We start from the raw sequence: 12490 nt of genomic DNA, 5'->3' as shown, positions 1-12490 counted from the left end.
ACTCTGGTGTTGACATGTCTATGTGGGATAACTGGATGAATGTGTTTGGTAAATGGAAGGGTGTCATTTCATCAATCTTCATCTCTGTGGCTCTCTTCACCTCTATTCTCACCCTCTACGGATGCCATTGCATTCCTTGTATTCTTTCTCTTTTAACCCGTCTGATTGAAAAGGTGACTGGTGCCCCAGCTGATGGCCGCGGTAATTGTCTTCTTTAGACCCCCCCGACACACTCCTCAAAATGATTTTATTGTTGCTATCGCTCCCCTTGAAAATGATTCTAAACTTCCACCATTTCCTGATTGACATGATCCCGACATGCCCCGTGATTGCATTGCCATTGCCCTTCTGTTCTGATATTACTTTTTTGGAAATGTTTTGCTGTATTTGAGTTGTCTAGTACTGTCTTGCATGTTTAAAGCTTATGGGTGTTCTGAATCATGAGGCTATGCACTTGTTAAAAGGTATGTTTGGACGATTAGAGAGGGTTTTATGCTTTCCGTATTTCTTGAAGGGTTATTTTTGTGGTTTTTGTGATCTATTTCATAGATCAAGAGAGGGAATGAAGACTATTTTACTTTTATTGCACTTTCAATTATTTGCTTAAACATGACAAACATTTAATCAACAGATAAAGTGTTGTCTAATTCCTAATCAGACAACGATGTGTTGTGGAGCCAGTGGTTGTCCTTGACCTTTGTATGCAGAAAACCGGCTGGTGGCATCCTCCTCTCCCAGGCGTTGCCGTGGAGACAAACGACACCAGATAAGGAGCGGAAAGTTACCATCCCGGCCTAGGACTAGACTGCGGTGGGGCAGCCACTTTTACCATGGATCCATACATCTAAAAACCTTGTGATACCGGGCAGCTTTTGTATTCTTCTTTGGGCTAGATAAGACCCGAACGTCTGTATTGCACATTCCTTTGTAATAAATCCATTTGCTGTTAACTTTTTCCTTATCATTGGTCATATCTTCCTCAATTCGTGAACACGCGTAGGGTCCAAACTCGCAAATACCTACAATTGGAAGGTGCAGTAGAGAAGCTAAGCTTACATGGAAAAAGATGATACACTATGGCGGCCCCAACGGGACAAGCCGAAAGAAAATGAAGAAAACAGTACAATTCAATAAAAAAAATAATAATACAGTATACTGCATGTTGCGCTTCAAAACTTAATGTAGTATGGCGTTAGATTTTTGCCACAGTTACTGGGTAAATGGGGCAGATTCAGATTGGTTGTTCACTATCCAATCGCACTTTATCACAATATATAAGCCATTGAGCAGTGTTCAGAAATTGACGGAAGTTTAAGCCATTCAGTATTTTCCCTGCTATCCAACTCCTGATTAGCTGACAATTGTGGCACATTTGTAACGGTTCGGAAGCCTACATACTTTTTTGGTGAATGTTTCCAGTTACAAGTATGTATTTGTGGCACATATCTAACAGAATAATACAAGATAGTAGTTTTTCTGCGTTAGTTTATCATTTGATAGAAGGCCTTCAAACAATTTGTGTGTGGCAAAGACTCTGCTACTGTAATAATTTTGCAATGGTCCTATTCCGCCGCTCAGTGTGTACAATGACTGTGTGTTGGGAGCGGGGGTGTCTTACTTGGGTTCCAGCTGAGCCATGTTGGTGGTGACAAGCCAGCCCCAGTCTCCTCCGTGAGCATAGAACTGTTGAAAGCCCAGCCGTCTCATCAGTTTGTGGAAGATGCGAGCAGCACACACTGAATCGAAACCTGTTCAAATTTAAATTGGGGAATTGGCTTTGGGGCGGAGAGATAAAGGATTGGACATTGCAATGCAATATCTCAATTGTATATTTCATAGAGATAATTTGACATTGGCTGAATCGTCAACCTTGCATTTTATGGATAGTGTTCCACATAGTAGACACACCTTTCTTATGTGGTGCTTCTGAGTAGCCATAACCGGGTATGGATGGGCACACCACCTCGAACACAAGGGACTGGCGTTCTGATGGTTCTGTTAGCAGTGGAATTGTCCCATAAAATTCATAGAAGGACCCTGGCCAGCCATGAACCATTATGAGAGGAATAGCATTGGTTCCGTCTGGTATTTGTTTGGGTTTCACATGCACATAGTGAACATCAATGCCTGGATAGGAATTGGGGGGAAAGAAATCAGAACAAGAAGCCAATACAGTAAGTCAGTGTGTGTAATCAACAGAAAAACCTTCAATGTTTGTCTTAAAGTGAGGATATTTGTTAAGTTTATCCACTTGTCTCCTCCAGTCAAAGTCATTCCTCCAGTAAGAGACAACCTTCTCCAGGTATTCCGAGTTAAAACCGTAATTGAACTGGCTGTCTTCTAGTGAGGGAACTGGGCGCGTTTGGTCTATTCTTCTGTTGAGGTCCTGAATGACAGTGGCATCAGTATAAATTCACAAAAACATAAATTACTTTATTTCCCGACAAAAGTTCAATGGTATAAAGGTTGTGATAATGATGATGATGATGATAAGGAAGATGATGAAGACAACAACATCAATGATGAGATTTGATCATAGGGGCAAATTACCTCCAGCTCCGCATCACTAGTGGTCACTTTAAAAGGGTAGGTGGTGGTGTCCTGCTCGTCATCAGGGACAGGACCAACCCCCCACCAGCCATCCTCTGTCTTTAAAACATGGCTTTTTCTTCTAAGCACCACCAGGAATATGATTCCCCCAACGACCAGACCAATCAGAACCTCTGTGAACATGGTTCCTGTGCAGGCAGAAAGGACAAAGACAATGGGGATGAGATGAACTCGCAATGTGTTTAGAAACAAAATGTATGTAAAAAATGATTTTGGATATAACTGTGAAAATGCATACACTTTGTCTCTATTTCCACTTTGTTTAAAGGGAATGGAAGGACCGCAATGCACATTTTTGCTAATATTATACAGTTTTTATGCTGAATACGAATCTTAAAATCCATTGTAAAGGAAACATTTTTATTTTTTGATTATCTGCAACAAATGATTGCACATTTCTGGATTTGTTGGAAAAAGACAGGAACGAAGTGGAAACAACCGATCAGGGGCGTGACGTAGGAAATTGTGACAACAACATGGATCCCGTAGGAATACACTAAGAACCCCGATGAATTTCCCGATAATTCGAGCAATGAACATTATTCTGAAGTGTCCCACCAAGACGGTGAAGAATACGAGCTTTAATAAGACGTCAAAGGTTATCAATTTGAGCTAGTTTAGACAGCACACATGTTCAAATTCAGACGAAGTAGCTGGCGATGATGAAGCAGACAGCAGTAAGACCCATCGTGGAGGATATGCCTCATGTTGGTAATAGACTGGTAAGCGTTGGTGAAGTTCTTGTTTGGTTTAGTTAGTCATAAACTGATAAATAGTAAAGGCTTCGATATACTAAATGTATATATGAAGTTTTCAGTCTTGTTTTGAAATTATGCAAATGCAGTGTATTCAGTGATTTGGTACAACAACCGCGACAACAACAGTATTTTGCGTGTGAAATGCTTATTATTGCATCAAAACACACACAAGCCGATAACGTAGTCTAAGTTGCTATATTTTCACAAATAAGGAATAATATAATATAATCCTGCTTTCTTTCAGCTCGTCCTGTTAGGGGTCTCCACAGCGTGTCATCTCAGATGAATGCTCATATTTGTTGGGCACAGTGTTAATAATCAAATAAATAATAAATATTTTTTACAGATTGGTTTTAGCTTACAATCATTTAGGAATACTTGAAACAAATGGGGTCTCTTTGTAAGACTCCCATCTTATCGTTGTTCCAAAAAAGCCTATCCCAGATTTTGTGACGTCAGAGGTACGCCCACAAAATTAATCGTTTTGCAAGTAAGAGAAAGTGGGTCAAAGTTCGCTGACTTTAATTCATAAACAGATTTTTTTGGTTTAAAACGTCAAACAGGATGTGCAATTTATGGAACAGTTGAATATATTTTCGTCTAGATAAGAACATTTGCGTTAGAAATTAGACATGCCACACACTAAGTTTAGAATGTCTACGTCCAATGTTGCCTCAGTTCCTTACACCATTTAAGTTCCATTTGTGATTTACAGACCCAAACTTTCACATACCTCTATGAAGACCAATATGAAAACTGTGCATCTTTGAAAATGACTTAATTCTTAAGTGAAATGATTACATTCCCCATGAAAAATGCAAACATTCAATTTTTGTTCAGGGAGAAAATTTTAAAATATACAGTCCACGTTTTAAATACAAATCGCTTCAATATCAAAATCTGCTATTCTTAATGTTGAACTTTTCAAAGAGCACAAACTGTAAAATAGAACAATCAACATCAGCGACAAGATCACTAAAATAACTGCATTGAGTGAGAACAAGAAATGTAGAGAATATGCATTATGAGTTACTGTATACCCCCCAAAAAAGTTAAATGAAATTATATTACAATATTATTGCATTATGGGTAGGGAGCTCATAGCTCAGTGGGTAGAGCTTTAGTTTGGTAAATCATGAGTTTGTTCATCACTGGGGCCCCCACTCCCCAAGAGGGGGTGCATCAGGAAGGGCATCAGGCGTAAAAACTGTGCTAAACAAATATGAGCGTCCATCTGAGATGACACGCTGTGGCGACCCCTAACAGGACAAGCTGAAAGAAAATGTATTGCATTATGGGTAGGGTTGAGCATTGTTTGAATTTGAGCATTTCTGGTTCTCATTCCAGTTCCTCCGTTTGATTCCGCTTCCTAACAATTCTCAATTCTGACTATTTTGGCGGCGTGGGACAAAAACAAGTTTGCATGGTTTAAATAAAAAGGTATCCAAATTATTGATATCTTTTTTCTTTCCATCTATCCATTGTCGGAGCTGCTTATCGTCTTGAGGGTCTCGGGAGTGCTGGAGCCAATCCCAGCTGTCATCGAGCAGGAGGCGGGGTATACACTGAACTGGTTGCCAGCCAATCGCAGGGTACATAAAGACACACAACAGCACTCACAATCACACCTTAATATTCATGAATTAATGCTAAAAGTTAAATCTACTTCTCCTTTATTTCTTGTCCCATTAGGGGTCGCTACAGCATGTCATCTTTTCCCATCCAAGCCTATCAACTGCATCTTCCGCTCTAAAACCAACTCCTCATGTCTTCCCTCACAACATCCACCCTTCTCTTTGGTCTTCCTCTCGCTCTTTTGCCTAGCAGCTCCATCCTCAGCACCCTTCTACCAATATACTCACTTGCTCGCCTCTGAACATGTCCAAACGATAAAAGTCTGCTCTCTCTAACCTCGTCTCCAAAACATCCAACTTTGGCTGTCCCCCTAATGAGCTCATTTCTAATCTTATCCAACCTGCTCATTTTAAGAGAGAACCTCAGCATCTTCATTTCTACTACATCCAGTTATGCTTCCTGTTGTTCCTGTTGGCCTGCCTCACCACTGTTTTATAAACATTGCCCTTCATCCGAGCAGAGACCCTTTTATCACATAACACAACAGACACCCTCCGCCAGCTGTTCCAACCTGCTTGGACCCGTTTCTTCACTTCCTTATCACACTCACCATTGCTCTGGATTATTGACCCCACGTATTTGAAGTCACCCACCCTCGCTATCTCTTCTCCCTAGAGCCTCACTCTTCCCCTTCCACCTCTCATTCACGCACATATATTCTGTTTTACTTCGGCTAATCTTCATTCCTCTCCTTTCCAGTGCATGTCTCCATCTATCTAATTGTTTGGGTTTGTGCCCTCCCCCGGGGCCCTTCCACCTTCTCCTGGTCATGTTTTTTGATTTTGTTGCTTCTGGGATCCACACCTTAAGGGGTTGGGGGGGTTCTGTCTTGAGCAAGACTTGGCTACTCCCAAGAGCGGGGTGGCTACGTCACTGCTCTGGGCTCACACTTGTATCACATAGGGACTGTAATTAGACAGGCATTTAGGTTAGAGTTTTTGTCACTGGCATTTGCCAGTTCATTGCCTTGAGTTAGTGAGTTTGCACTGTGTTACCGTCTGCGTACACAACTTCTGAAATAAAACCCACTGGACATTATGCCTTTGCCTCGGAGTCCTGCATTTGGGTCCTCCTTTGCACCGATGCCCTGTGACACCTTGCACAATAACCACAGTTTCCTTAATGCTACAAATACCACATGCATCTCCTGCTGGGGACTTCATTGTTCTACTAGGGCAGAGGTCAGGAACCTATGGCTCGCAGACCATATCTGGTTCTGTTGATGGTTGGGTTCTGCTGTGTGTCTAAATTGTAATAAATAAATAAAGTTCCATTGAAATGCTCAAGTATAAAAGTGTCACTTTAACACACGCCTTACTGTGTCTCCATCAAAATATCGTGTGGGGTAAACAGGACGAAACACATCAAGAGCTACTTACCAGAGTCCAAGTTAGTCAGCAGCAAATCCGTGTTTGGACCCAACAAGGTGAATGGATTTCAGACAGCTTTGCTGGGGCTTTAGCAAAAGTGAGAAATGGAAAGCCATTCACATTTGGGGAGTATGCCCAAGCTTTCGTAGTTGATGTTGCCAATAAACATTTTGACAACTTTGCATAAGGACAAGATAATCAAACAAACAAAAGACATGCCTTTGTCAGCAAGAACTGTTCACCATCGTACGATCATGATGGTAAATCAACATGAATTACATTCACGATTAACAGATGGAAGTCTCTACCCCTGCATGAAGCGTATAAAACTGATTTTTAAGCCATCAGCAAAACCATGGAGCACCAGAAGTCACATTAATGGTAAGAAGTACCTTTGTCATCATTGGTTAGCAACAGCGTAACAATGTTATTTAAAAGAATTCTGAGACTCTAAAATTTTTGGTCTTACATAAATGCGCAAATATACCTGTATTTCATTTTTAAAATATTGTATGCCTCTTTTGAAATTATATTTTAAAATATTTGGCATATATGGCTCTCTCAGTCTTAAATGTTCCCAACCCCTCTATCAGGGGACTTCAATGCTCATGGGGGCAATGACAATGGGGAGAAAAAAAAAAAAAAAACAAAAACAGAAATTGTTTTTGCTTTGTTTTTTTGTGGACACTATCTTCTTAAACATCCATCTATCCATCCATTTTCAACACTTCTTATCCTCGTAACGCTCATGGGGCGGTGGAGCTCACCCAAGCTGACTTTGGGCAAAAGGTAGACTGTATCCTGAACTGGTCACCAATTGGCCCCTCCGTACAGGGCACTTAACCACGCCTCCTGAAGTGACGTCACGCCACGTGGGCTAACGTCAGACAAACAATTAGCAAAAATGGCGGCGCAGCAAGAAAAGAATAGAGCGAAACTGTCCGATTTACCGGCTGATTTCTCACTCGCATTCTTAGCTAACAGTGCAATATCGTTGAAAAGCAGACAGCGGGGCTTCAAGTATTTCAATGGTATTTACATGCATATTGACGGAGAAACCATTGATATTAGCGCGAGATCTTTCCGGAGTCAGAGGAAGACCGAGAAGCCACATAATATAATATATTATAACCCAAAGACGAATTCGTCATTGACAGTTTCCTATTTTCGTGTTACCTATCACACTTGTGTGAAGAATCTGTATGTGTATCTGTATAGCCGTTTGTGAACCGCCCTATGAAGGAAAAGAAGGCAAGGTTTGATTTACGAGGTGTTTCTCTCGTTTTCTTTGTGTAACGTCACGCGCTCCCCTCAATAATTATTCTTGAATTAGTGCCGAACCTACGTAAGTCCCGACCGAGTACGACAATCACTACTTTAGTGTCCTCAAACATCCTTCCTTCAGTCTTGGTGTCTCGGTGCACGTCGAAGGCTTTTAGGACTGCTAGTCCGGTTTACCTTAACTCACCGCCAACAAAGAGACACGTCTGTGCAGTCAGATCATCGCAGAGTATCGCTCAACACAGATCAAGTGTGTCAATCATTCACACGTAGCTATGTTATGCAAGCGAAGAACAGCTAATTCATTTATATGAGACATGTATTGAAAATCAAATATAGGGCATACCTTCGTGCAAACAAACAAAGTCCGGTTTAGCTTCGCTCGGGAGCGCCGAACAGAGACACGTTTGTGCAGTCAGATCATCGCAAAATATCGCTCAACACAGATCAAGTGTGTCAATCATTCACACTTAGCTATGTTATGCAAGCGAAGAACTGCTAATTCATTTATATGAGACATGTATTGAAAATCAAATGTAGTGCTTACCTTCGTGCAAACATATCTGTTCCGGTTGATGGATTCAGTTGATCATGCGGTCTTCCACAAAGTTTGATCCATCGAAGACATTTTTCGTACTGGGTCTTCGGTTTTGGAAAGGGTACGAATTGAACTCCACCAGCTAGCCTTTCAGGATACCTGTCGTCACTATTATAAAGTCCGTGACTACACCTCTTAACCATATCTATTGTTAAAGAACCCAAATACGCGATAAAACGCTAACAAAAGCTATACTGGACCATGCAATGTTGCTGGAGGGAAGGGGCGTGGTTTATGCAGATCTCTGGCCTCTGATTGGTCAGCGACGTGGATGACGCACTTATAGACTACCTGTCACACGCACATTTGCACTGCCATTGAGTGTGAACTGAACTGAACCAAACGTTGCCTGCACCAAAGTCAGGCAAGTGGTACCACTACACTATCAGTGACTCGCTGAAGTGAATGTTAAAAATCTTCACTCAAAGACAACCAACAATTTTACATTAAAAAATAAAAAATAAAAAAATAAAAACTTTACAAAGATGATAGAGGTCCATTTTGATTAATGAGAGGTATTAATCATCCAACCCTCATCATGTCACACTTTGACAGATAGCACATCCAAGTCCTGTCAAATATGCATTATATACAATAAATTACCAATGTTTTTTCTAGTTGCTGTTTTTGGTGGTGTACAACTGAACTGTTGCATATTGCAAAATCAAGTAAAAAAAATAACTCAACATGTCTTCCAGTCAGTGGAAGTGCTACTTTAACTAACCTTCATTAATTAAAAAAATTAAAAAATTCATTAGTGTTAGTAAAATGTGCATAGTGTTGTGGACAAGGGGAGGACAAATAATGGGAGAATGTGTCTATTTGTGTTACAATTGTATGAGAGCAACGTAGGCTATTTGTATCCTAGGCTGACAATGGACAGTTTGAAGCTGGGGCTTACCACGCTGCTCACGAGTCAACAATTTGCTGCAAAAATGTGGCAAACAAAAATGAGTGTGTTGCTTTGGGCCCTGCAGGGAGGATTATGTAAAGAATACACGTGAGCTGGCCCCTCGTTTTGGAAAGAAATATGCTTGGCCAACAGTACTTTGTCAATAGCCATTAACGCCAATACAAGCAGGGCTGACATTCAGCATATTGCAGTTATAAAACTTAAGTCTTCAATTCGCAGGTATATTTCTCCAACAAGCAGCAGCTAACTTTGTTGACTACACCCAAAAAAATACAAATTAAAAAAATGCGCACAATGTCACCATTCGTATCGCAAAACTTAACGCATAAAATACAATTTAAATAGAATACTTACATATCAGTGAAGTATACTTCGCAACTTCCAGCGTATGATACGTTTACCGTGTTTTTTTTTCCTTAAATCACAACAATCACGTCATAATGTAACGTATTGTAAATATAAAGTTTGGTTTTGTTTTGTTTTACCTGTGACTGAACTGCTGCACCGTAAGAGCGTTGACGCGACTACAGTCGTTCTGGCACTGGACGATGCCCACTGGAACATTAGTTCCGCCCTCTGTCCGCCTGCTTTTGAAACTGACATTTAAGTGAACCTTGGGAGTTTGGCGTCGAAATTCTACAAGTGCATCATGGGGAATGTAGTCTCGTGTTAGTGAAAAGTCAACCCATGCAAAGAGAATAAAACGTTGGTACTATGAAAGCCCTTTATTTTAAAACACACTATAAAGTACTCTTCTTAAAACCTACAACGTTTACACTAAAAGTAGACAAGCTGTGTCGGTGTCTTGTTTTTTTTTTTTTTTTTTTTTTAAGTGGCACTGACACCAGACGAAATTTTATTTGTTGTTACCAAAAAACAAAAACAAAAAAATCAGCCGGAATGTAATCATCCGTGTGTTCACAGCACGTCAGAATGTTGGCATATATTGATTTTTTTACTCTCGTCCCATGAAAAATCTGTAGACTGTGTGAAGTTGAAGAAGAAGCTGATATTGGATTTATCTCTTGTGCAGGTGAGAAATTAGCTGTTTTCTTCTGCGTTTTTGCCAAAATGCTGGCTCGTTGTGTTGCTGAATTTTACTCTTATGCTAGAGAGGGTGGATTCAGTCTTCATGCATTTCCAAAAGACCCGATTCGTTGTGAAAAATGGATTGCACAGGTGCAAAGGACAAAAAAGAGCTTTGTGGGTTCCAAATGACAAGTAGGTGTGTATAGAGCTATTAAAAAATAATGATAGTTAGGGGGGACTAATTTGTCTCACAATTTATAGGATATGTTACATGTGAATTTAGAATAAATCTGTTGAACGCAGTGTCTTGCAGCAGGAGCTTTTGTAACAGTTCCTGGAGAACTTATTATATTTAGCCTTATCCAGCCTTGTTTACTTTCGATTAGGAAAATAACGTTCGTACTCGCTCTCTAACTTACTTCACAACACTTCTTTATTTACCGACCCGGAAAAGGAACATGTAACAGGTGAACATTACAAATTACAGTAACAGGATAAAACTGCCTCCTGGAGGACACAATGAGTAAGGGTGCACATAACGCAATGACTTAACAAAATCCCCTTGGTCAAACCAATCAAAATATAACAAAGAACTTGTATTGCGTTTAAGATAATTTAATCACACACAATACAACACAAAACAATAACAAAATAGAAGTACAAAGAAGGTTTAGAAGCGTGTTAACCTTAGGCGGAAGACGCAGGGGAGACGTCTCCTCCTGTGCCGAGGTTGTCCTCCTCGGGGTTAACTCCCCTTCTTGCGTTGCAACTCCAAAGGGGTGCAGTAATGTCACAGAGCATCGACTTCCTGTTTTACAGGATTTGCTTTTTGCGCACAACAGTTCCCGATCGCCGTGAATCAACTTTTCTTCTTCTTACTTGCGCTTCAGCCTCACGTATGCGCAGTCCGTCTCTCTCTCTCTCTCTCTCTCTCTCACATCAACACACTCACACACCTGCACAAAACCCGCAACAAGCATGTAACACGAGCTAACTAGCCAAATAACATATAATCACATGTGTACTTGTCCAAAAGCAGCAAGATTAATAGAAAGTTCCGTCGACAGCCATCCTCGTCCTTAAAGGAACATTCTAGAAATCCACTTCCAACAACGTAATAGAGTCCTTCTCTCAGAACATAACAAAAGATCCGCGACAATATAACTTAATTAAGCATGTAAGTCAGGGGTGCTCAATGTGTCAATGCGCGCAGGCCACCATTTCCCCCGACGCGGACGTGGGTCAAGCGAGGAGGGCACATGCAGTTGCACCGGGGGCGGGGAGAAGGGAGCTCTCCTTCCGAGCTGCCACCGGTGTCTGGGCACCCCTGACATATTTACTTTGCCCCGCATGAGTCCTCATGAGTCCGCTACATACACGAGACTTGTAAAAGGGTTAGGAAATCGAACAATTATGGGCCAGTCGTTTACAATATTTAATAGGGTCCCTCATCCTCCTCGTGTGCCCAGTCATCTGTGTCAGTCGGGGAGTCTGTTGTTTGCGGAGAAGTGATCCGTATATCGTCTAAATATGGCTCGAAACGATATGGTAAAATGGCCCCGGTCGCTTCACTCGCTTCTGAATGTTCTCTTCCTCAGAAAGACAGGGTTCATACTCAGTCTGACCCAAAAAATTTAAGGGCTTTTTAGGGGCATTCTGAGGGGCTGACACGAAAAATTTAGGGCCGACACGGAAAAATTTTTAGGGCTGACACGTGGGAAATCAAGAGTAAGGAAAAAAAGACTCACCCAATGGTGCCATCAACCGTTCTTGGTTCATCAAATATTCCATTACCTCAGTACCTGTGACAGTGATCACCTGTTGCCCCTTGTGGTAGTTCCCATTGATATGACCATTGTCAATGTCTTCACATGACAGTCTACAGAAAAACAGATTCTAACTACAATTGCAACTAGATACACAAATGTTTTCTACTGATGTCTGTCTCAGCACCCCTACTCTAGCTCCTTGAGCCTACCCAGTGCCTCCTCTATTTGTTGCTGCAGAGGTGCCAAAGTGGCTCTCTTGTCCTTTGCTCTGCCTCTGAGTGCATTGGCCTCGGTGATAAACCTCAGAATCCTCTTTTCTTCTGCCTCCTCACACAGCCTGGCAGCCTTCTCAATAAACGTTGATATGTCAGTCTCTATTCTGGCTTTTTTGGCTTTGAGGCAGTAGAGATGAAAAGTGGGCAGCGATGCCAAATGTAGCCAGGTACGAAGTCTTCCTTTCCCCACAGTGGAAGTTTTTAGCAATGTCACTGTCTGGGAACATGACTGCAAACACTTTCAAATTATTT

General features: G+C 41.2%; 1 protein-coding gene across 15 annotated transcripts in view; it reads right to left on the bottom strand.

Moving 5' to 3' along the window:
• The window catches only part of ephx1 (epoxide hydrolase 1, microsomal (xenobiotic)), a 42510-nt gene extending 30020 nt beyond the window's left edge, over window positions 1-12490 (bottom strand). For 3 of the 15 annotated variants that reach the window (XR_009793765.1, XM_061811616.1, XM_061811629.1), the window contains exons 1-5: window positions 9651-9801; window positions 2551-2738; window positions 2206-2386; window positions 1909-2127; window positions 1619-1748 (exon numbers count right to left, since the gene is read on the bottom strand). Coding sequence is in view for 14 of the 15 variants with exons in the window: in XM_061811616.1 (XP_061667600.1) it covers window positions 1619-1748; window positions 1909-2127; window positions 2206-2386; window positions 2551-2738; window positions 9651-9768 (836 nt within the window). In the remaining variant the exon portion in view is untranslated. The other 12 variants (XM_061811618.1, XM_061811622.1, XM_061811625.1 and 9 more) reach the window with 12 other exon arrangements.

The sequence above is a fragment of the Syngnathoides biaculeatus genome, chromosome 23 (assembly GCF_019802595.1).
Source record: "Syngnathoides biaculeatus isolate LvHL_M chromosome 23, ASM1980259v1, whole genome shotgun sequence".
NCBI lineage: Eukaryota > Metazoa > Chordata > Actinopteri > Syngnathiformes > Syngnathidae > Syngnathoides > Syngnathoides biaculeatus.
The sequence above is the reverse complement of the archived record's forward strand: the minus strand, read 5'-3'. Positions and strand labels throughout refer to the sequence as shown.